The sequence below is a fragment of the Oryx dammah genome, unplaced genomic scaffold (assembly GCF_014754425.2).
Source record: "Oryx dammah isolate SB20612 unplaced genomic scaffold, SCBI_Odam_1.1 HiC_scaffold_24, whole genome shotgun sequence".
Lineage (NCBI taxonomy): Eukaryota > Metazoa > Chordata > Mammalia > Artiodactyla > Bovidae > Oryx > Oryx dammah.
This window is the reverse complement of record NW_024070208.1, coordinates 21,569,641-21,590,943: the sequence shown is the minus strand read 5'-3', so window position 1 is coordinate 21,590,943 and position 21,303 is coordinate 21,569,641. Positions and strand designations below refer to the sequence as shown.

General features: G+C 40.4%; 1 protein-coding gene across 6 annotated transcripts in view; it reads left to right on the top strand.

Moving 5' to 3' along the window:
- NEK5 (NIMA related kinase 5) overlaps positions 1 to 21,303 on the top strand; it is a 62,467-nt gene that overhangs the window by 19,304 nt on the left and 21,860 nt on the right. For 5 of the 6 annotated variants that reach the window (XM_040266999.1, XM_040266995.1, XM_040266996.1 and 2 more), the window contains exons 5-15: positions 3,471 to 3,554; positions 3,640 to 3,710; positions 4,801 to 4,887; positions 7,144 to 7,198; positions 8,692 to 8,892; positions 8,992 to 9,073; positions 13,117 to 13,250; positions 15,210 to 15,394; positions 15,912 to 15,978; positions 17,966 to 18,082; positions 19,531 to 19,617. In XM_040266999.1, the coding sequence (XP_040122933.1) occupies positions 3,471 to 3,554; positions 3,640 to 3,710; positions 4,801 to 4,887; positions 7,144 to 7,198; positions 8,692 to 8,892; positions 8,992 to 9,073; positions 13,117 to 13,250; positions 15,210 to 15,394; positions 15,912 to 15,978; positions 17,966 to 18,082; positions 19,531 to 19,617 (1,170 nt within the window). The remainder of the gene's footprint in view (positions 1 to 3,470; positions 3,555 to 3,639; positions 3,711 to 4,800; positions 4,888 to 7,143; positions 7,199 to 8,691; positions 8,893 to 8,991; positions 9,074 to 13,116; positions 13,251 to 15,209; positions 15,395 to 15,911; positions 15,979 to 17,965; positions 18,083 to 19,530; positions 19,618 to 21,303) is intronic. The other variant, XM_040266997.1, reaches the window with a different exon arrangement.

Below are 21,303 nucleotides of genomic sequence, written 5' to 3'. Positions count from 1 at the left end.
GTGGGCCTTAGAAAGCATCACTAGGCACAAAGCTAGTGGAGGTGATGGAATTCCAGTAGAGCTATTTCAAATCCTGAAAGATGATGCTGTGAAGAAAGTGCCACACTCAATCTGCCAGCAAATTTGGAAAACTCAGCAGTGGCCACAGGACTGGAAAAGGTCAGTTTTCATTCCAATCCCAAAGAAAGGCAATGCCAAAGAATGCCCAAACTACGGGGCAATTGCACTCATCTCACATGCTAGCAAAGTAATGCTCAAAATTCTCCAAGCCAGGCTTCAGCAATACGTGAACCGTGAACTTCCAGATGTTCAAGCTGCTTTTAGAAAAGGCAGAGGAACCAGAGATCAAATTGCCAACATCCGCTGGATCATGGAAAAAGCAAGAGAGTTCCAGTAAAAAATCTATTTCTGCTTTCTTGACTATGCCAAAGCCTTTGACTGTGTGGATCACAATAAACCATGGAAAATTCTGAAAGAGATGGGAATACCAGACCACCTGACCTGCCTCTTGAGAAACCTGTATGCAGGTCAGGAAGCAACAGTTAGAACTGTGCATGGAACAACAGACTAGTTCCAAATAGGAAAAGGAGTATGTCAAGGCTGTCTATTGTCACCCTGGTTATTTAACTTCTATGCAGAGTACATCATGAGAAACGCTGGGCTGGCAGAAGCACAAGCTGGAATCAAGATTGCCTGGAGAAATATTAATAACCTCAGATATGCAGATGACACCAACTTTATGGCAGAAAGTGAAGAGGAACTAAAAAGCCTCTTGATGATAGTGAAAGTGGAGAGTGAAAAAGTTGGCTTAAAGCTTAACATTCAAAAAACGAAGATCAAGACATCTGGTCCCATCACTTCATGGGAAATAGATGGGGAAACAGTGGAAACACTGTCAGAGTTTATTTTTCTGGGCTTCAAAATCACTGCAGATGGTGATTGCAGCCATGAAATTAAAAGACACTTACTGCTTGGAAGAAAACTTATGACCAACTTAGAAAGCATATTGAAAAGCAGAGACATTACTTTGCCAATAAAGGTCCATCTAGTCAAGGCTATGGTTTTTCCAGTGGTCATGTATGGATGTGAGAATTGGACTGTGAAGAAAGTCGAGCGCCTAAGAATTGATGCTTTTGAAGTGTGGTGTTGGAGAAGACTCTTGAGAGTCCCTTGGACTGCAAGGAGATCCAACCAGTCCATTCTAAAGGAGATCAGCCCTCGGATTTCTTTGGAAGGAATGATGCTAAGGCTGAAACTCCAGTACTTTGGTCACCTCATGCGAAGAGTTGACTCATTGGAAAAGACTGTGATGCTGGAAGGGATTGGGGGCAGGAGGAGAAGGGGACGACAGAGGATGAGATGGCTGGATAGCATCACTGACTCAATGGATGTGAGTCTGAGTGAACTCTGGGAGTTGGTGATGGACAGGGAGGCCTGGCATACTGCAGTTCATAGGGTCACAAAGAGTCGGACACGACTGAGCGAATGAACTGAACTGAGAACATGTTTGCATTTCAACTTAAATTGAGTCTCTGTTTGAGAGTGAACTTTGCTTGAGAAAGGACAGTATCTTATTTTTGGACAATCTCATGTAGGATGCCCCTGAGATGGATCTTAATGGCTGAAAAAAAAAGTGAATGAGAATGTTCCTTAGCCACTTAAAATGTGATGTATTTATAGCTTCACTCTTCTTCCTTTTACCACTGAGTAGGCTATTTTAATATAGATTTCCCACTTTACTGGGGAGGATAGAAGCTCTTTTTAGCAATGGCTATTTAGTTTCATTGGTTATTAAGAGAGAGAAGAGAAAAGGGGAAGAGTAATGGCCTCAATTCCGATTTTCTCTGAGCACAAACACATTTTTCTTCTGTACATTAAGCATCCTTTGATACCCTCTTGGAACTTTTATTCATGAAGGAGACAGGTGTTTGTCGCAGGAAAGAACTGGACTCCCGGTCTGTGTGAATGAAACGAAAGGCCTCGGCCACAAGCAGGACACAAGAATGGCCTGCCAGCTTTCTTCAAGCCCTTTGTTCTCTTATAGCATTTAAGAGCCCAGATAATCTTCTCTTAGATTTAAAGTTCAATGTCGTGAATGTATGAATGATTAAAGAATCAATATCCCTAACCTCTGTAAAGTTAGCATTCTCCCTATGCTCATTGACATTATATATTAAATTGTGTAGTTGTAGAAACCCTCCTTTCTTCTTATCTGGGTATTATTTTGCCACATTTAATAAAAATACTTTTCTCTACATAAGTTTGAATTACATTTCCCGTGGTTGAGAAAGAACTAAAATTACAGCTGATGGATTTTCTTGGCGGTCCAGTGGTTAAGACTCTGCACTTCCAGTGCAGGGGACAAGGTCCCTGGTCGGCGAACTAAGGCCTTCCCTTGTGGCTCAGACAGTAAAGAATCTGCCTGCAATGTGGGAGACCTGGATTCGATGCCTGGGTTAGGAAGATCCCCAGGAGAAAGGAATGGCTACCCACTCCAGTATTTTTGCCTGAAGAATCCCCCGGGACAAAGGATCCTGGCATGGGATCCAGTCCATGGGATCACAAAGAGTCGGACACAACTAAAGCGATTTAACACACATGCCCTGGGCACTCAGATTGCACATGCTGCACAGCACAGCCAAAAAAAAAATTGCAAGTGAATCTTAGTATCTGGAATATAGTTTTTTCCCTCAATTGTTTTCCTCTCTCTGTTTTGGTGGACAAGGAACCATTGAAAGTTTAGAATTGTTTAAATAAATCTCTGTAGGCATCTGAGTGCAAGCATGTATGCCTAGTTGTGTTTTCCTACTCCAGGGGACCTTCCAGACCCAGGGATCGAACCTGTGTCTCCTGAATGGGCAGGCAGATTCTTTACCACTGCACCACCTGAGAAGCTGTCTACAGTGGCTCAGTGGTGAAGAATCTACCTTCCCGGTTCGATCCCTGGGTCAGGAAGATCCCTTGGAGAAGGGCATGGTGACTTACGTTAGTATTCTTTCCTTGAGAAGCCCATGGACAGAGGAGCCTGCAGGGCTACAGTCCATGGGGTGGCAAAGAGTTAGACATGACTGAAGCGACTTAGCAACAGCAGAACACTTTAGTAAAAAGACTCATGGTCAGCTAAGGTAAAATAAAATGATAACTAAGAAATAAACCATACCTAAGAAATAAAATTCAGCCCCCTGCATTTTGGGAGTGCGGTCTTAGCCACTGGACCACCAGGGAAGTCCCCTGTTTCTCTTTTTCTGTGTGCAGTATTCCTTTTCATACCAACATGTTTGGATTGCCTTTTCACACTTCCGTTTTTCCAGCTGTAAGGAGAACATAGGATGGGATGATGGTATATCTATTCACTTCATTCTTGTAACCACACACACACAAATGTATTATTTCTCCGTGCATGTTATCATTGAAGGTAGTTCAGTGATCAGCAGACTGCTCACTAGTTTTGTTTTATGTTCCCTCTACAGATTCTGAGTTGGTTTGTACAGATTTCTCTAGGACTGAAACATATTCACGACAGGAAGGTTTTACACAGGGACATAAAAGCACAGGTAACAGCTCAGAGACAAAATCAAGAATAGATCTTTTATTTTCTTGAAATATCTCCAACAACATAGACTTTTCTCCACTTTATAGAACATTTTTCTTAGCAAGAATGGAATGGTTGCAAAGCTTGGGGACTTTGGTATTGCAAGGGTCTTGAACAAGTAAGTACTTTTAAAAATCATTTTTCCTTCTGTTCATAACAGCCAAAATACATATTTTTAGGTATCGAGAATTAAGAAGGTATTAAGAGCTTGGTTTCTCAATAATTTTGGATAGTTGTTTATATAAGTATGTTAAAGTATTCAGATGGTACACTGAGATTAAAGTTTGCGAGACACATCTTGGCATAGTAGAAATGTTGGCAATGCTGTATAGTGTGATATAAGCTGATCAAATGAGATGTGACTGAAATGTATGTAAAGTTAGTGAGCATTTTGTGAAACAGGAAAATTAACACGTGCTTAGGAGAGTATATTAATGCAACTGTTTTAAAAGACAGTTTGTTGATAATAAATGCCAAGAGATTTTAAATGTTCTATTTCTGAGAATTCGTTCTAAGGGAATAATTTGAAATTTGGAATAGTCTAAATGCCTAAAAATTGGGGAATAGTTAAATTTTATAAAACTTGGCATAGTCATGTACCTGAATATCGTTTAGCCACTGACATTTATGATTTTGAAGACTTTTTGATAATGTGAGAACAAATTTTGTTGTATTAAATTTAAAATTAAAAAAATGAGAATTATGAATTTCAAATACACTATAATCACAGCTATGTGGTAAGTATGCATGGAAAAAAGACAAGAAGGAAATATATCAGAATTATAGCGCTAGTTGTTTGAGGGTAGTAAGATTCTTGGTAATTTTTTTCTTCTTTATTCACTTTTCTGCTTTCCAAATTTTAAATCATGAGATTGCATTACTTTCGTCACTGGAATGAGGGAAATTTTTACATGTGAGAGTTTGCAAAATAACAATGGTACCTTTTCGTGCAGTCTTTAAGCCATAAGTTTTTTTTTGTGTGTGTAGATTTTGGGGAAATGAATTATAAGCTTAAAATCAATTAGTTTTATTACTACATTATTAATATACTATATTTTAATAATAATAATGCTTTATTTTAATATATGAATACATCAAATTTTATGTTACTTCTTATACATTTTTCTTACATGTATGTGTATGTCTTAAGCCTTTCCTTACTTCAGTAATACACTATGTTATTTTATTGTTTAATATGACTTTGCTAGTACCATGGAACTTGCTAGAACTTGCATTGGAACACCATACTACCTGTCCCCAGAGATCTGTCAGAATAAACCCTACAACAATAAAACGTGAGTTGCTGGCTTTTGGTTTGAAAGTCTCAGTAAAATCTTATAGATTCTTTCTTATGGGGCTTTTTGTAATTTCCTTTTCTTCACCTGTGAAATGAGAATCGCCGTGACTGCCTCTGACCACTTCAGTGTTTCCTAAAGCTTTCAAATTTATTTAGAAAAGAGATATTTCTCTTCCTCTGATGATAGAAGTGATAGAGTAGTCTTGAGAATTGAGGTCACTGTGATGTGCATTTTTGTACTTGATTCTCAGGCTTTCTAAGCACTGTTGAGCCTGTTGCAGCAAAGTGTTGTAGATGGGTCAGGTGGAAGGTCTGGTGACAGAGTGCAGGTTTCGGAGCCAGAAATCCTAACCCTGACTTGGTCAGCGACTTGAGCAAGTCAGTCAGTCTCTGCGGGTCTCAATTCCCCTGTCTTCAACAAAGGTGTTGGCTAGGTAATTATTAAGGCATCTTCCAGCTTTAAAAATCAACAAGCTTTGACGTTTGTGGTACTAGAGCCTACTGTTTAGGAGTAATATTAATATAGTTTGTGAAAGGGTTTGTCACTCAGTCATGTTCGACTCTTTGCGACCCCATCGGCTGTAGACTGCCAGGCTCCTCTGTCCATGAAATTCTCCAGGCAAGAATGCTGGAGTAGGTTGCCATTCCCTTCTCCAGGGGATCTTCGTGACCCAGGGATTGAACCCACATCTCTTGCATTTGCTGGTCGGTTCTTTACCACTAGCTCCACAGGCAGCTTTAATATTAATATAAACAGTGATAAAAGATAAAGGCAAGATAAGTTTTTACTTCCATGGAAGGAGAAGGAAAACATTTCACTTTTCAAAGCTGTCTTCCAGTTGAACTAGTTGGCTTTGCAGGAAGACCAAGTTCCTTTTGTGGAGTTCATTGTCTATTTGTTTAGAAAAGTACCCAAGTGATATTTGACTGACTTTGAGAGAGATAAATGAAAAGCAAAGCCCTAAAGAAGAGTGGGGAACATTTCTCCACATAGTAGAAGAATGGGCATTTTTGGAAGATATCCTCTGACCTAGAGAAGGAGGTTGGCCTCAAGCTGACCAGGAATGCAGCTAGTGTAGCCAGGGTGGAAGGACAGGCTTTCGAGAGCAGAGCACACTCAGTGCTGCAAAGAGAGACCCCTGGCTCAGCAGCATTGTTTTGTTGCCTTGCATTACTTTTTAAGCATCTAAGTCAACATTTAAATATGTTGATTTGATGCTTTGAATAATTGGAAGATCCTAGCAATAAATCGTTACCAAACTGGGTTAATTCACGTAATGCACAGCAAGCCAAATGCTGAGACACTGAGGTTTGCAGCAGAGGAAGAAAGGGTTTATACACAAGGCAGCCAGATGAGGAGACTGGCGAACAAGTCTCAGATCTGCCTCCCTGACGGCGAGGGATTTGAGATATTTATGGGATGAAGAAGCAGCATGGTCTTAGGCAGGCTTCCCTGGTGGCTCAGTGGTGAAGAATCCGCCTGCAACGCAGGATGGCCTTAGGCAAGGGGAAAGGGGATTGGAGGTGAGGTAACTGGTGTTCTGTGCAGACACAGCTGAGTTTCATGCATCTTCATAGGATGCATGTTGAAAAATGGAAATGCTTAGCATGATCTGAGGGGGGATTGTTTTTGGCCCTCTGAGGTCAAAGGTCACTTATTGGACACCTGCACAGGCCTAGTTTTAGCACATTTTAAGTTCATTGAGTACCAGATACTCTGTTTATCACTTAATCTAACTTTGGTTCTGTCTATGAGTCTGAGTGAACTCCGGGAGTTGGTGATGGACAGGGAGGCCTGGCATGCTGCAATTCAGGGGGTCGCAAAGAGACAGACACGACTGAGAGACTGAGCTGAACTGATAGCCTTGAGTAGAACGTTCCTTTCTAAATCAACCAAATATTACCTGTTGAATCAAGTAATCCAATTTGAGTTCTTCCTCCCTCCTCCAAATTGCTCAAAATTCCATATGCACACACATTTTCTTTGAGCTCATCACATGAAGTTAAAGTAAGTATGGAGCTGTCAGATTGTAGCAAAGCTTGTGTACCTTTTCTCTGCTGGGACTCTGACAAGCTACAGTTTTTTCTCTAGTCTTAGTAAGAGTAAGAATTGATAATGTACTGAAAGCATTTGTGAAAACTGGTCACCCTATATGAAATTGTAAAGATACACAAATATAATTGACTGTAAGGATAAAAGTTTAAATTGAGAATTATCGATATTTCTTAGCATATAAACTCTTATCTTTCCTAGGGATATTTGGTCTCTTGGCTGTGTCTTATATGAGCTCTGCACACTCAGACATCCTGTAAGTATATTAATCATCAGATTATCTTGAATTATTGAAAAGTATATAAATGAAAATAACCTCTGAAAGAAAAAGGTTTTTTTAAAAATATAAATTTATTTATTTTAACTGGAGGTTAATTACTTTACAATATTGTATTGGTTTTGCCATACATCAACATGAGTCCGCCACAGGTATACATGTGTTCCCCATCCTGAACCCCTCCCTCCTCCCTCCCCATACCATCCCTCTGGGTCGTCCCAGTGACAGCAAAAGAGACACAGATGTATAGAACAGTCTTTTGTTTGGTTTTATTAGATTGTTAAATAGTATATGAACAAGATATTAACAAGAATGATAGCTCCATATATACCAACATGGGACAATATCCAAGCTATATTATTAAGTACAAAATCCAAGTTGGAGAATAGTACATAGAGCATGAAAAAAGTGTTAGTCACTCAGTCGTGTCTGACTCTTTGCGATCCCAGGCTCCTCTGTCATTTAAAAAAGCAAGAGATAAAATTTCATATCGTATGATCTCAACTTTGTAAAATAAGTAGTATTTTTTAAACGACTAGAAGAAAATATATCTCTGGGTGGTGGAATTGTATGTATTTTCCCTGTTTATAATTTCCTATACCTTCTAGTTTTGGGAAATGAGTAAACATTTTGATAATAAAGAAACTAAAAAACCCCTTGTTTTAAGTAATATGATGTTTCATTGAATAACTGCCTACATGCTGATGGAAACAATTCAGGGCAGACCATGGTACTCTTAATGAAAGGTTTTAACATTGTTTTGTTTCTCGAAGTTATTTTACTTTTTAAAAATTAAAAATATTTTAAATGCCTTGTCTTATAGCTCAGTTGGTAAAAAAAAAAAATTTCCCTGTAGTACAGGAGACCCCAGTTTGATTCCTGGGTCAGAAAGATCTGCTGGAGAAGGGGTAGGCTACCCACTCCAGTATTTTTGGGCTTCTCTTGTGGCTCAGCTGGTAAAGAATCTGCCTGCAATTTGGGAGACCTGGGTTCACTCCCTGGGTTGGGAAGATCCCCTAGAGAAGGGAAAGGCTACCCACTCCACTATTCTTGCCTGGAGAGTTCCATGGACAGAGGAGCCTGGCGGGCTACAGTCTATGGGGTTGCAGAGAGTCAGACACAGACTGAGCGACTTTCACTTCACTCCCTCCCCTTTTTTAAATTTCTTTATTTTCGGTGTTTATTTGTTTACTTATTTGACTGTGTCAAGTCTTAAGTTGTGGCTTGCAGGGTCTTTAATTGCACAGACTCTCTAGTTGTGGCAGGAGGGCTCAGCAGTTGTCTCATGCAGGCTTAGTCCCTCCGTGGCACGTGGAATCTTAGTTCCCTGGCCAGGGAGCAAACCCATGTCCCCTGCATTGCAGGACGGGTTCTTAACCATTGGACCACCAGGGAAGTCCCTCTTGGTATTCCTTTAAATATTCGCATTGACTTTTTCTCTGATTTAGTATCACCATTCCTTGTCCTTTCAGTTTGAAGGTAACAACTTACAGCAGCTGGTTCTGAAGATTTGTCAAGCTCGTGTTCCTCCGATATCGCCAAGGTTTTCCCGTGACCTACAGTTCTTAATATCCCAGCTCTTTGAAGTATCTCCCCGAGATCGGCCATCCATCAATTCCATTTTGAAAAGGCCCTTTTTAGAGAATGTTATTGCCAAATACTTGACTCCCGAGGTGAGTTTGGAGGTGATTCTGTTTGGATTTTGACAGAGATTTTTGGATTGACAGGATTCGACAGGATTTAGTGAGTCCTGATACACTGTTATATTTTAGGTCATTCACGAAGAATTCAGTCACCCACTCTTACATAAAGCAAGACCATCTGCTTCTTCACCTGCTGGGAAGGTGGCCCCTGGTAAGAAGGACTTAAGTGTGCAATCAAAAGATATTTATTGTGTGTGTCTTGCGCAGTGATTTATAGTATATGGTTGACAACATTAGCAGGGAAATTCCTCCAGATTTATTGAATGTGGACATTTAAAAAATATGAGCACTATAAGCAGGACTTCCCAGGTGGTGCTTGTGGGAAAGAACCCATCTGTTGATGCAGGAGACATGAGATGATTTATTATAGCAATAATATGATTTCTTATTAATCTCAATGCCTGAGACCTACAACACATCTTTATATTAAACCCAGACAATTCTAGTCTACCTTTATGAAGCCTCGTACTAGCTGCAACTGGAAAATCTACCCGAATCGGCCTGTGAAGATCTCCGGGTCAGGGAGCTCCCCTGGAGGAGGGCAGGGCTACCCACTCCAGTATTCTTTCCTGGAGAATCCCATGGACAGAGGAGCTTGGTGGGCTACAGATCATAGGGTCGCAGAGTCAGACAGGACTGAAGCTACTTAGCATGCACGAGCATTATGAACAGGAGAAAAATTTTTGTGGAGTGGTGACCTGTGGGCGTGCCTGTACATCCAGCTGATTCATGACCTGGAGGATTCATCTCCTCTCTTCTCATCAGTCAGGAAAACTTGATGAAGCAGTGGATTTGCTGTTAAAGAGAGGCTCATAGGGGTAGGATCCAAGCTTAACTTTTGTGTAGGGAACAGGTAGAGAGTCAGAGAAGGCTCACAGATAGACATGGAATCATGAGATGAAGCTTGTGTTTTTGAACTAGAGAGAATGGACTGGATATTAAGAGTTCTCTTGCAGAGGCTGGTTTGAGCTGAAGTTAGGATCTTGGACCTAACTGGTAACAGTAGGAGAATTGTTACTATGTGATCCCCAAAGAAAGCAGGTGATACGTTATGGTAATGAGAAATAGGGGAGCTGCTTTAGTGACAGTGTCAGGAATCAGCTGATGAAATAATGTATGTGTGTTTGTGTGTATGTGTAAGAGAGACAGACATTAAAAAGAAAAATTACTAATTCAATTAACATTGTGAAATAAGAACAGCAGGATTTTTTAATTCCTTTCAATTTGGTTGCTCAGTCATATCTGACTGCAAGTCCATGGGCTGCAGCACGCCAGGCCTCCCTGTCCATCACCAACTCCCGGCGTTTACTCAAACTCATGTCCATTGAGTCGGTGATGCCATCCAACCGTCTCATGCTCTGTCATCCCCTTCTCCTGCCTTCAATCTTTTCCAGCATCAGGGTCTTTTCAAATGAGTCAGTTCTCTGCATCAGGTGGCCAAAGTATTGGATTTTCAGCTTCAGCATCAGTCCTTCCAATGAATATTCAGGACTGATTTCCTTTAGGATGGACTGGTTGAATCTCCTTGCAGTCCAAGGGACTCTCAAGAATCTTCTCCAACACCTCAGTTCAAAAGCATCAATTCTTCGGCACTCAGCTTTCTTTATAGTCCAACTCTCGCATCCATACATGACTACTGGAAAAGTGATAGCTTTGACTAGACAGACCTTTGTTGGCAAAGTAATATCTCTGCTGTCTAGGTTGGTCATAATTTTTCTTCTAAGGAGCAAGCATCTTTTAATTTCATGGCTGCAGTCACCATCTGCAGTGATTTTGGAGCCCCCCAAAATAAAGTCTGTCACTGTTTCCACTGTTTCCCCATCTATTTGCCTTGAAGTGATGGGACCAGATTATGATCTTAGTTATCTGAATGTTGAGCTTTAAGCCAACTTTTTCACTCTCCACTTTCACTTTCATCAAGAGGCTCTTTAGTTCATCTTCACCTTCTGCCATAAGGGTGGTGTCATCTGCATATCTGAGGTTATTGATATTTCTCCCGGCAATCTTGATTCCAGCTTGTGTTTCTTCCAGCCCAGCATTTCTCATGATGTACTCTGCATAGAAGTTAAATAAGCAGGGTGGCAATATACAGCCTTGACGTGCTCCGTTCCTGATTTGGAACCAATCTGTTGTTCCATGTCCAGTTCTAACTGTTGCTTCTTGACCTGCATACAGATGTCTCAGGAGGCAGGTCAGGTGCTCTGGTATGCCCATCTCTTTCAGAATTTTCCACAGTTTATTGTGATCCACACAGTCAAAGGCTTTGGCATAGTCAATAAAGCAGAAGTAGATGTTTTCCTGGAACTCTCTTGCTCTTTTGATGATCCAGTGGATGTTGACAATTTGATCTCTGGTTCCTCTGCCTTTGCTAAAACCAGCTTGAACATCTGGAAGTTCTCGGTTCACGTACTGTTGAAGCCTGGCTTGGAGAATGTTGAGCATTGCATTGCTTTACTAGAGTGTGAGATGAGTGCAATTGTGTGATAGTTTGAACTTTCTTTGGCATTGCCTTTCTTTGGGATTGGAATGAAAACTGACCTTTTCCAGTGCTGTGGCCACTGCTGAGTTTTCCAAATTTGCTGGCAGATTGAGTGTAGCACTTTCACAGCATCATCTTTCAGGATTTGAAATAGCTCAACTGGAATTCCATCACCTCCACTAGCTTTGTTCCTAGTGATGCTTCCTAAGGCCCACTTGACTTCACATTCCAGGATGTCTGGCTCTAGGTGAGTGATCACATCATTGTGATTATCTGGGTCGTGAAGATCTTTTTTGTATAGTTCTTCTGTGTATTCTTGCCACCTCATCTTAATATCTTCTGCTTCTGTTAGGTCCATACCATTTCTGTCCTTTATTGTGCTCATCTTTGCATGAAATGTTCCCTTGATATCTCTGATTTTCTTGAAGAGATCTCTAGTCTTCCCCATTCTATTGTTTTCCTCTATTTTGCATTGATCACTGAGGAAGGCTTATCTCTCCTTGCTATTCTTTGGAACTCTGCATTCAGATGGGTGTATCTTTCCTTTTCTCCTTTGCCTTTTGCTTCTCTTCTCTTTATTTTCTTCTCATCTATTTGTAAGGCTTCCTCAGAAAACCATTTTTCCTTTTTGCATTTCTTTTTCTTTCTTGGGGATGGTCTTGATCACTGCCTCCTGTACAATGTCATGAACCTCCATCCACAGTTCTTCAGGCACTCTGTCTATCAGGTCTAATTGCTTGAATCTATTTGTCACTTCCACTGTAAAATTGTAAGGGATTTGATTTAGGTCATACCTGAATGGTGTAGTGGTTTTCCCTACTTTCTTCAATTTAAGTTATTCAATTAAATGGCAGGATTTTTAGCCATAACCAAATATCTCAGCTTCAAGAATGAGGGGGAACCAGTGAGAGAGAAATATTACCCACTGTGATGGAGAAATTATTATAAACTTAGGAAAGTTATAAAGGGAAAGTGAATGGATAATTCTGCTATGTTTAATTTGATTTGACATCATTATGTTTTGGTCTAGATTGAGAATGTTTAGAAAGTAGATCAGTAGAGTATGAGAGAAAGTATATTGTCTACATTTCCAGTATAGGACAGATGGGGAAACAGGAACACGTGGCTGAAGGTGATAAATACCAACATGTTAGAAGACCCACTCGTCCATTTCAAACAACAATGGGACCTGAATGCTGCGGCCTGATAACCCAAGCTCTGATGACTACATTTAATTACTTGTAATTAATTTAGTTAATAACTGAACTACTAAACATGCCATTATGTTACTCGTAAGTTCTTAAATAGTAGACAATTAAATAATTAAATATTACTAGAACTATGTATGGAGAAGGAAATGGCAAACCACTCCAGTATTCTTGTCTGGAGAATCCCATGGACAGAGGGGCTTGGCGGGCTACAGTCCATGGGGTCGCAAGAGTCGGACAAGACTGAGCGACTAAAGAGAGAGAGAGAGAGGAACCATGTAAAGGAACTCTGGCAAGAATGATTTCCTCCATCCAAAGAAAATGCGTAGTCATTTTCCATCAGCCCTTCTCTTCGTGAGTATAAATGTTTCTGGTTAGAGTGAACTTAGGTTTCAAGTGAACATAAATGTTTCTTCTTAAAGTGTGTTATGAAATGCTCCGTATGCTTATACTCTCACAAGTATAAAATGGTTTTTTAAATGAAGTTGTTTTCTTTTGGTTAAATAGATTCTAAAATACAGAAAGTGAGATTCCAGGGAAAGTGCCTACCAAGATCAAGGATAACAGTGCCAAATAAGAGGAAGGACGTATTATATAGAAATGAATGGAGGCCACCAGCTGGAGCCCAGACACCCGTATCTGTAAGTGATGCTAAAGCATTCCTGTTGTTTTAGCAGATGGTCTGTTCTACAGAACTACTTGCACGTGTTCATGAGGTACGAGGTCATGATGTGGGGGTCACTAGTTTTGTACTTATAATAAAATTCTGTATTAGCCTTAAAGTGGTACTTCATGGAACAACTTCTAGTTGTTATATATATTTTTAACAATGCTGTATTTTCTTATAGGTATTATAGGTATTAGTTTTTTTTGTAATTCAGTTCCTTTTAATGTCTTTAAATAAATAAAGTTTTTCTATATAGGACAAGTGAGTAGAATAGCAGCAGAAAACTTTCTGCATTCATACTCCTAATTCTGATGTTGTATGTAATTGAGGAATTTCTATTATAAAATCATTGATTTTTTTCCTGAGTTGCTTTATGCCAGTTATTTGAATCCATTTCATCAGAATGTTGAATCTTTTAGTTTTTGCTAGTGAAATGCTTCTGGCATATAAAATATCTGTTGTATTTTAACCGAAGAATGGTATTCTTAAAGAAGGCTCATGGTATAATTATAGGACCTTTTGATGTACATTTCATAAGTGTTTACTTGCTATCTAGACATTTGATGGCACCCCACTCCAGTACTCTTGCCTGGAAAATCCCATGGACGGAGCAGTCTGTTAGGCTGCAGTCCATAGGGTCTCGAAGAGTCGGACACGACTGAGAGACTTCACTTTCACTTTTCACTTTCATGCACAGGAGAAGGAAATGGCAACCCACTCCAGTGTTCTTGCCTGGAGAATCCCAGGGATGGTGGAGCCTAGTGGGCTGCCGTCTATGGGGTTGCACAGAGTCGTACAGGACTGAAGCGACTTAGGAGCAGCAGCAGCAGACGTTTTAACAAATATGTTGGTGTACAGATAGATTTTTGAAACTATTAAATTATTGTCCTTTATTTGATGGAATGTGGCTTAACTTATTAAAGAATTTTGAAAGTATGTTGTAATTTAGAATACTCTGTAGCAAACCTGCAGGAGGCAAAAAAAAAAAACAAACAAGAAAAAACATCTAAAAGATTTGTAGGTGGATGATATTAGGAGAACATATTGCTGGTTCTTCAATCCTCTGAAAGCTTCTGCTAATGCAGTGAAATGGGAGGTCTCTGCAGGAACCATCTTGGATGTTGTTATTACCGTTTGGGATTTTAGAGAAAATCCTAAAGAAGCTGTTTTTTCCTTTCAATACTTTTCTGTATTTCTAGCCATTTTTCAACTAACTAGTAGTACCTTCTTTGGGGTTGTACATAGGTAAACATTATAAAACTAAGAAAACAACTTGACACTTTAAAATTAAAATAAATGTTTAATTTGTATTTAGACTGATAAGCCAGATTTTACACATTTACTTTAATATTTGAATAGGATCATGTGAATGTGCCATTTTTGTAAGTTAAAGATGGTCAAATATCTATAATTTCATATTTAATCTAACATATATATTGTGTGTGTGCTCAGTCGTGTCCAAATCTTTGCAACCCCACGGACTGTAGCTCGCCAGGCTCCTCCATCCATGGGATTCACCAGGCAAGAATACTGGAGTGAGTTGCCATTTCCCCCTCCAGGGGCTCTTCCTGTGTATATGAACAACAACAAATAAGTTTATGAAAAATAGGAAATAATAACACAGTTTAGTTTCATATCTTGGGTTGGATAGATACTCGCTAGGTATTTTTGATACACTACTCATGAAGTATACGTGACTCATATTCACACCTGAGCAAAATTATTAACTATGGTGCTGCAGGACTTTGGCTTCTAAAACATTTTTCAGTTCCAGGATTTGGGGATTGTAAGATTGATGAAAAATGAGTCTAGAGCAAGAACAACAAGATAACTTCTATGCCTTGTCTTAGCTATGGTCACTACCAAGCAATCAGTTATTATAGATTTTAATCGTGTATTTTTTAAATAATCTCTCTTCCTTTTAATCCCTCAGGTAAAAATGGTAGAAAGGCCCAAACTTGCTGCAGTGTGTGGACATTATGATCATTTTTATGCTCAACTTGACTTGTTGAGGGAGAGAGCACACGGACCAAATTACCACCACGTTCCTCAAAAAGATAGCAGAGATGAGGAGAGTTATGATCAGGAAGAAAGCCACAGTCCACCTCCAAGTCAATGGTAATGTCATAGTCTAACTTAAACTTTCGTCCTCTGAATATGTCTTGGTATATCAGCATTTATTTTGAAGTCTGTCCAAATTCTCCTAAAACATCCAGGAGGAATCTGCAGGCTCTTCATTTAAAATACTTAATTCATCATCCCCTTGACACTTTTTCATCTCAAGTTTGATGTAACTAGTCTTATTCATGTTGCCATTTGACTGTGGGCACAGATTCATACTCTTGAATTTTTCATATTGTTTTCTTCTTTCTGGTAATGCTGGAGACCTGGGTTCGATCCCTGGGTTGGGAAGATCCCCTGGAAAAGGGAACAGCCACCTACTCCAGTATTCTGGCCTGGAGAATCCCATAGCTGTATAGTCCATGGGGTCGGAAAGTGCTGAACATGACTGAGCAACTTTCACTTTTCACTTTGAACTCAGAATGTCACAGGCGATTTGTGAATCTCATTATGAAGCTGAAAATCTACTTGTCAAATTGCTGCCTATAACAAGTTAAAATTTCTATTTCCTAAGGCTTGCTGAATACCTTCAGAGGAAATGTGAAGCTCAACAATATAAGTTGAAAGTGGAAAAGCAATTGGTAAGTAAAAACCAAATATAAGAGGCCGTCAGAAATTTCTAACGCTTTCTCTGTTCTCAGATATTCATGGTTCCTTAAGTCAAAGTTCATTCCACATAGAAGATTAGGACTAGTTTTTAACAGCTAAAGAAGAATATTGGGAATAGGCTTCAGTTAGGGTCTGAGAAGCCTAGTCCCTTCCCTGGTTCCATAACTTGCTGTGTGACGTTAGGCAGAACATGCAGCCTCTCTGAACTTCAGTATCTTTCCCTATGAAAGCTGTAGATAGGCTTCAAGGTCCCCTTCAGTGCTGCTTTTCTTTGATTCTAGTTTATTAGAATTCTACACATTTTTAAAAAGGGATCATCGTATTTTATTTGAAATAAAAGTTAAACTTTACCCTTAAGTATCAGAGATCAAATTGCCAACATCTGCTGGATCATGGAAAAAGCAAGAGAGTTCCAGAAAAACATCTACTTCTGCTTTGTTGACTATGCCAAAACCTTTGACTGTGTGGATCACAATAAACTGTGGAAAATTCTGAAAGAGATGAGAATACCAGACCACCTGACCTGCCTCTTGAGAAATCTATATGCAGGCCAGGAAGCAACAGTTAGAACTGGACATGGAACAACAGACTGGTTCCAAATAGGAAAAGGAGTATGTCAAGGCTGTATATTGTCACCCTGCTTATTTAACTTCTGTGCAGAGTACATCATGAGAAACGCTGGGCTGGCAGAAGCACAAGCTGGAATCAAGATTGCCTGGAGAAATGTCAATAACCTCAGATATGCAGATGACACCACCCTTATGGCAGAAAGTGAAGAGGAACTAAAAAGCCTCTTGATGATAGTGAAAGTGGAGAGTGAAAAAGTTGGCTTAAAGCTCAACATTCAGACAACAAAGATCATGGCATCTGGTCCCATCACTTCATGGGAAATAGATGGGGAAACAGTGGAAACACTGTCAGACTTTATTTTGGGGGGCTCCAAAATCACTGCAGATGGTGATTGCAGCCATGAAATTAAAAGACGCTTACTCCTTGGAAGAAAAGTTATGACCAACCTAGATAGTATATTCAAAAGCAGAGACATTACTTTGCCAACAAAGGTCCGTCTAGTCAAGGCTATGGGTTTTCCAGTGGTCATGTATGGATGTGAGAGTTGGACTATGAAGAAGGCTGAGCGCCGAAGAATTGACGCTTTTGAAGTGTGGTGTTGGAGAAGACTCTTGAGAGTCCCTTGGACTGCAAGGGGATTCAACCAGTCCATTCTAAAGGAGATCAGTCCTGGGATTTCTTTGGAAGGAATGATGCTAAAGCTGAAACTCCAGTACTTTGGCCACCTCATGTGAAGAGTTGACTCATTGGAAAAGACTCTGATGCTGGGAGGGATTGGGGGCAGGAGGAGAAGGGGACGACAGAGGATGAGATGGCTGGATGGCATCACTGACTCGATGGACGTGAGTCTGAGTGAACTCCGGGAGTTGGTGATGGACAGGGAGGCCTGGCATCCTGCAGTTCATGGGGTCACAAAGAGTCGGACACAACTGAGTGAACTGAACTGAACTGATAGTGTCAAAATTCTGGGGCTGAGTGAAACTGGATATACATCCTGTTTGTGTTGCTCTTATTTTGAGCTGCTCAAAAGCTTTAATTCTCTTCCCCTACCTAATCCCAAGCTCCAAGGGTTGCTGAACTTTTATAGATATTTGATTCCACAATTACAGTTTACCAGTTCAGAAAACAAATCTAGGTGTCTTACATGGTAGCATAAAATATTGATTGTTTAGAATAAACAGTACCAGTGGTTTTATTCATTTACTTTTTTAAAAGTTTCATGCTTAATCTAAGAAAATTCTGCTCACTATAGAAAAAAACTCAATATAATTATTATCAAATAGTGAGATTAATAGTATAATTATTGCTTAAAGGATGAAGTGCCGGTCAAGTCATAAGATGGTTCCAGAATGCAAATACACTTGATAAACTACTTTATCCCAATAATAGGGTCTTCGTCCATCTTCTGCTGAGCCAAATCACAACCAGAGACAAAAGCTAAGAAGCTATGGGGAAGGACCTAGATTCTGGGGGCTGCAGTTCCGGAGAAATGAGATGAAGGAACAGGTTAGAAACTGTCTGCTTCCAAGGGCTGCCGCTGTGTTTCTCTCGTTGTCTTGTGTACTGGAATACTGTGTTGCTTTGGGGAGGGCACAGCAACCCACTCTGGTATTAATATTCTTGCTTGGAAAATCCCATGGACAGAGGTGCCTGGAGGGCTACAGTCCATAGGGTCGCACGACTGGAGCAACTTAGCACGCACACACGCAGGGTATTATTGTTTTTAGCATCTATGGTGCACCTGAGAGAGCTCACTGCACAAACACTTGCTGGATACACGGTGTGAGGCACCACGCTGAGGGCTCAGGGGAGACAGAGACATGTATCTCACCTTCTCAGAGAATGCAGTGTAGCTGAGTTCATAGGGCTCTTTACCTCGGATTGATCAAGTAACTGTCCATCCTGAACATTTCTGAAATTTGTATTGGTTCCCTCAGGCTGCCGTACAATGCACCGGGCAGTTTGAAACAACAGAAATTTACCGTCTCAAATTTTCTGGAGGCTTGAAGTCCAAAGTCAAGATGTCAGCAGGGCCATGCTCCCTCTGAACTCTAGAGAGGAGTCCCTCTTTGCCTTTTGCTGGCTTCTGGTAGTTGGTCTGTGATGCTCAGATATCCTCACTTGCAGTGACCCAACTCAGTCTCTGCCACTGGACGTGGCATCCTCCTCGTGTGACCATCTTCGTCTTCTTTTTTTAAAAGGAGTCTGCTTATTTAAAAAAAATTATTATTTATTATTATTATTTATTATTTTTTGGCCATACCATGTGGCGTGGGGCCTTGGTTCCCTGGCCAGGGATCAAACCCGAGTCCTCAGCATTAGAAGTGCACAGTGTTAACCACTAGACTGCCAGAGAAGTCCCCGGCCATCTTAACAGGACAGCAGCTGTATGCATTAGGGACCCACTCTGCCCCAGTTGTGAACACATCTTAGCTTAACTCTTCACCTCTGCAATGACACTGTCTCCAAATAATGATCTCATTCTGAGGTACTGGGGCTTAGGACTCCAACGTATCTGTTTGGGGGCACAAAACTCAGCCTATCACAGGACTATATGTAGAGTAATTGTATGTCAGTAACATATTTGGGGTTATATATACAAAAGAGATTGTCCCAAGAGATCTTATCCTCACTGGTGGAAGTACCACAAGCAAAGTATAAGGCAGATTATCATTTTGGGGAGCACCGACTTTTCCCTTATTACATATCCCACATTTCTAAAATCATAGGCTGTCTTGGGGATTTCCCTGGCTGTCCAGTGGTTAACACTCCATGCTTCCAATGCAGGCGGTGTGTGTTTGATCCCTGGTCAGGGAACTAAGATCCCAGGTGCCGTGAGGCATAGCCAAAAGTAAAAAATAAAATAAAAAATAAAATCATAGGCTGTCTAGAGAGTGTATTCAGTCAAGTTGTTTGCAAACATTTAACATTTCTGAATTGGGATTGCTTTCCAGGAATATTGGAAGCAGTTAGAGGAAATACGCCAACAGTATCACCATGACATGAAGGAAATTAGAAAGAAGATGGGGTGTGAACTGGAGGTAGGTAAATTCATTCTTCTAAAGGAAATGTTGAGGGACTGCCCTGGCGGTCCACTGGTTAAGACTTCTCTTTCCAGTGCAGGGGTATGAGTCCGACCCCTGGTCAGGGAACTTAGATCCCGCATGCCTCATGGCCAAAAAACCAAAGCATAAAACAGAAACAATATTGTAATGAATTCAATAAAGACTTTAAAAATGGCCCACATTAAAAAAAAATGTTTAAAAAACAGGAACAAAATGTTGCTCTATTGATTCAGAGCTAACTAAACTGAGCAGATATTAACAGTAATGATCTTTTAAAAAAAATAATTTTAGATATTTAACTGTATGTGACCGTGCTGGGTCTTTGCTGCTGTGCGGGTTTTTCCTAGTTGTGGTGAGCAGGGGCTCCTCTTCGTTACATGCTTGGCTTCTCTGCAGAGCTCAGGCTCTAGGGCGTGTGGGCTTCAGTCACTGTGTGTGTGGACTTAGTAATTGCAGTTCCCAGACTCTAGAGTGCAGGCTGATTAATTGTGGCCCATGGGAGTAATGATCTTCTCATCAAAAAGATATATTTTATCATGCAAACTTTTTTTTTTAATAGGAAAACTGTCAGATGTAATGGAAGCCCCACTTTAATATGGTTTACTTGAGGTTTCACAAGGTGATGGGGCTGAGAGTCTCAGTGAAGAGTGCCTGTTATGAAATATGGTTGGTTGTGTTCCCTGTGAGTCAGTCAATAAGTATTGACCAAGCAGGTATTTTATTCCAGAACTGGATTAGATACAGTGCCGGGAGCCAGCACGCGAGATCCCACCCATGACAAGGTCATGAGGAGAAGACCTGACAAGCAGGCAGATCAGGACTCCAGGGATTTCGAAAAGCTGCCCCAGGCGCTCACCTTAAAGATGATATCTATCTTTCTGATGCTTGCTATACTCGACTGCTCCCTAATTTCTGTGACAGAGGCAGAAGGCCTTCCCTGATCTCTTTCCAAATAGAATCAACTTTAATCAATATGTCCCCCAGATGGTGGCATCCTGTAAGATTATCCGGGATGAGAAGAGTATTTCAATCTAAACCCCTTTTTGCTAGCATTTTAGTTTGCTTGACAAATGTGCTTATGCCCTTGGTACTAATGCACATGACTGTTCACAACACCTTAATCATAAACAGCATAAAGAACCTGAACACACAAAAGGCCCTAATAGGCACAGAGCCCTTCAGGGGGTGAGGAAGCCCTATTAGAGAACATAAAAAATATTATTCTATAAAGTTGTTACTGGACCAATGTTTGCTTGCTGTGCTCTTAATGTGCTGAGGTTGTAGAATAAAAACTATGGTTAATATAGTCAGGCATTTAGAAAATAAGAGTTTAGCCCGAGTGTGAAAACAATAAGAAAGTTATTAATTTTAGCCAAGACTGTAAATTTAGATGGTGACTTCTGCAAAAGAACTGACCTTTCTGTTACATGCTGCACCTTTACCCTATGAGACTGCAACTTTTCTGTTTTTTGTTAAGCTCAAGGCAAAATGGAACACTAGAGTAGGTTACGGAAAACTGGTTTTACATTCACCTGGCCTGCAGGAAAGAATGTCAATAGGCCTTAGGGCCAGAAGATAATGTACAGAAAATAAGACCCTTGTAAACAAAGAAGTTGGAGAAGGCAATGGCATCCCACTCCAGTACTTTTGCCTGGAAAATCC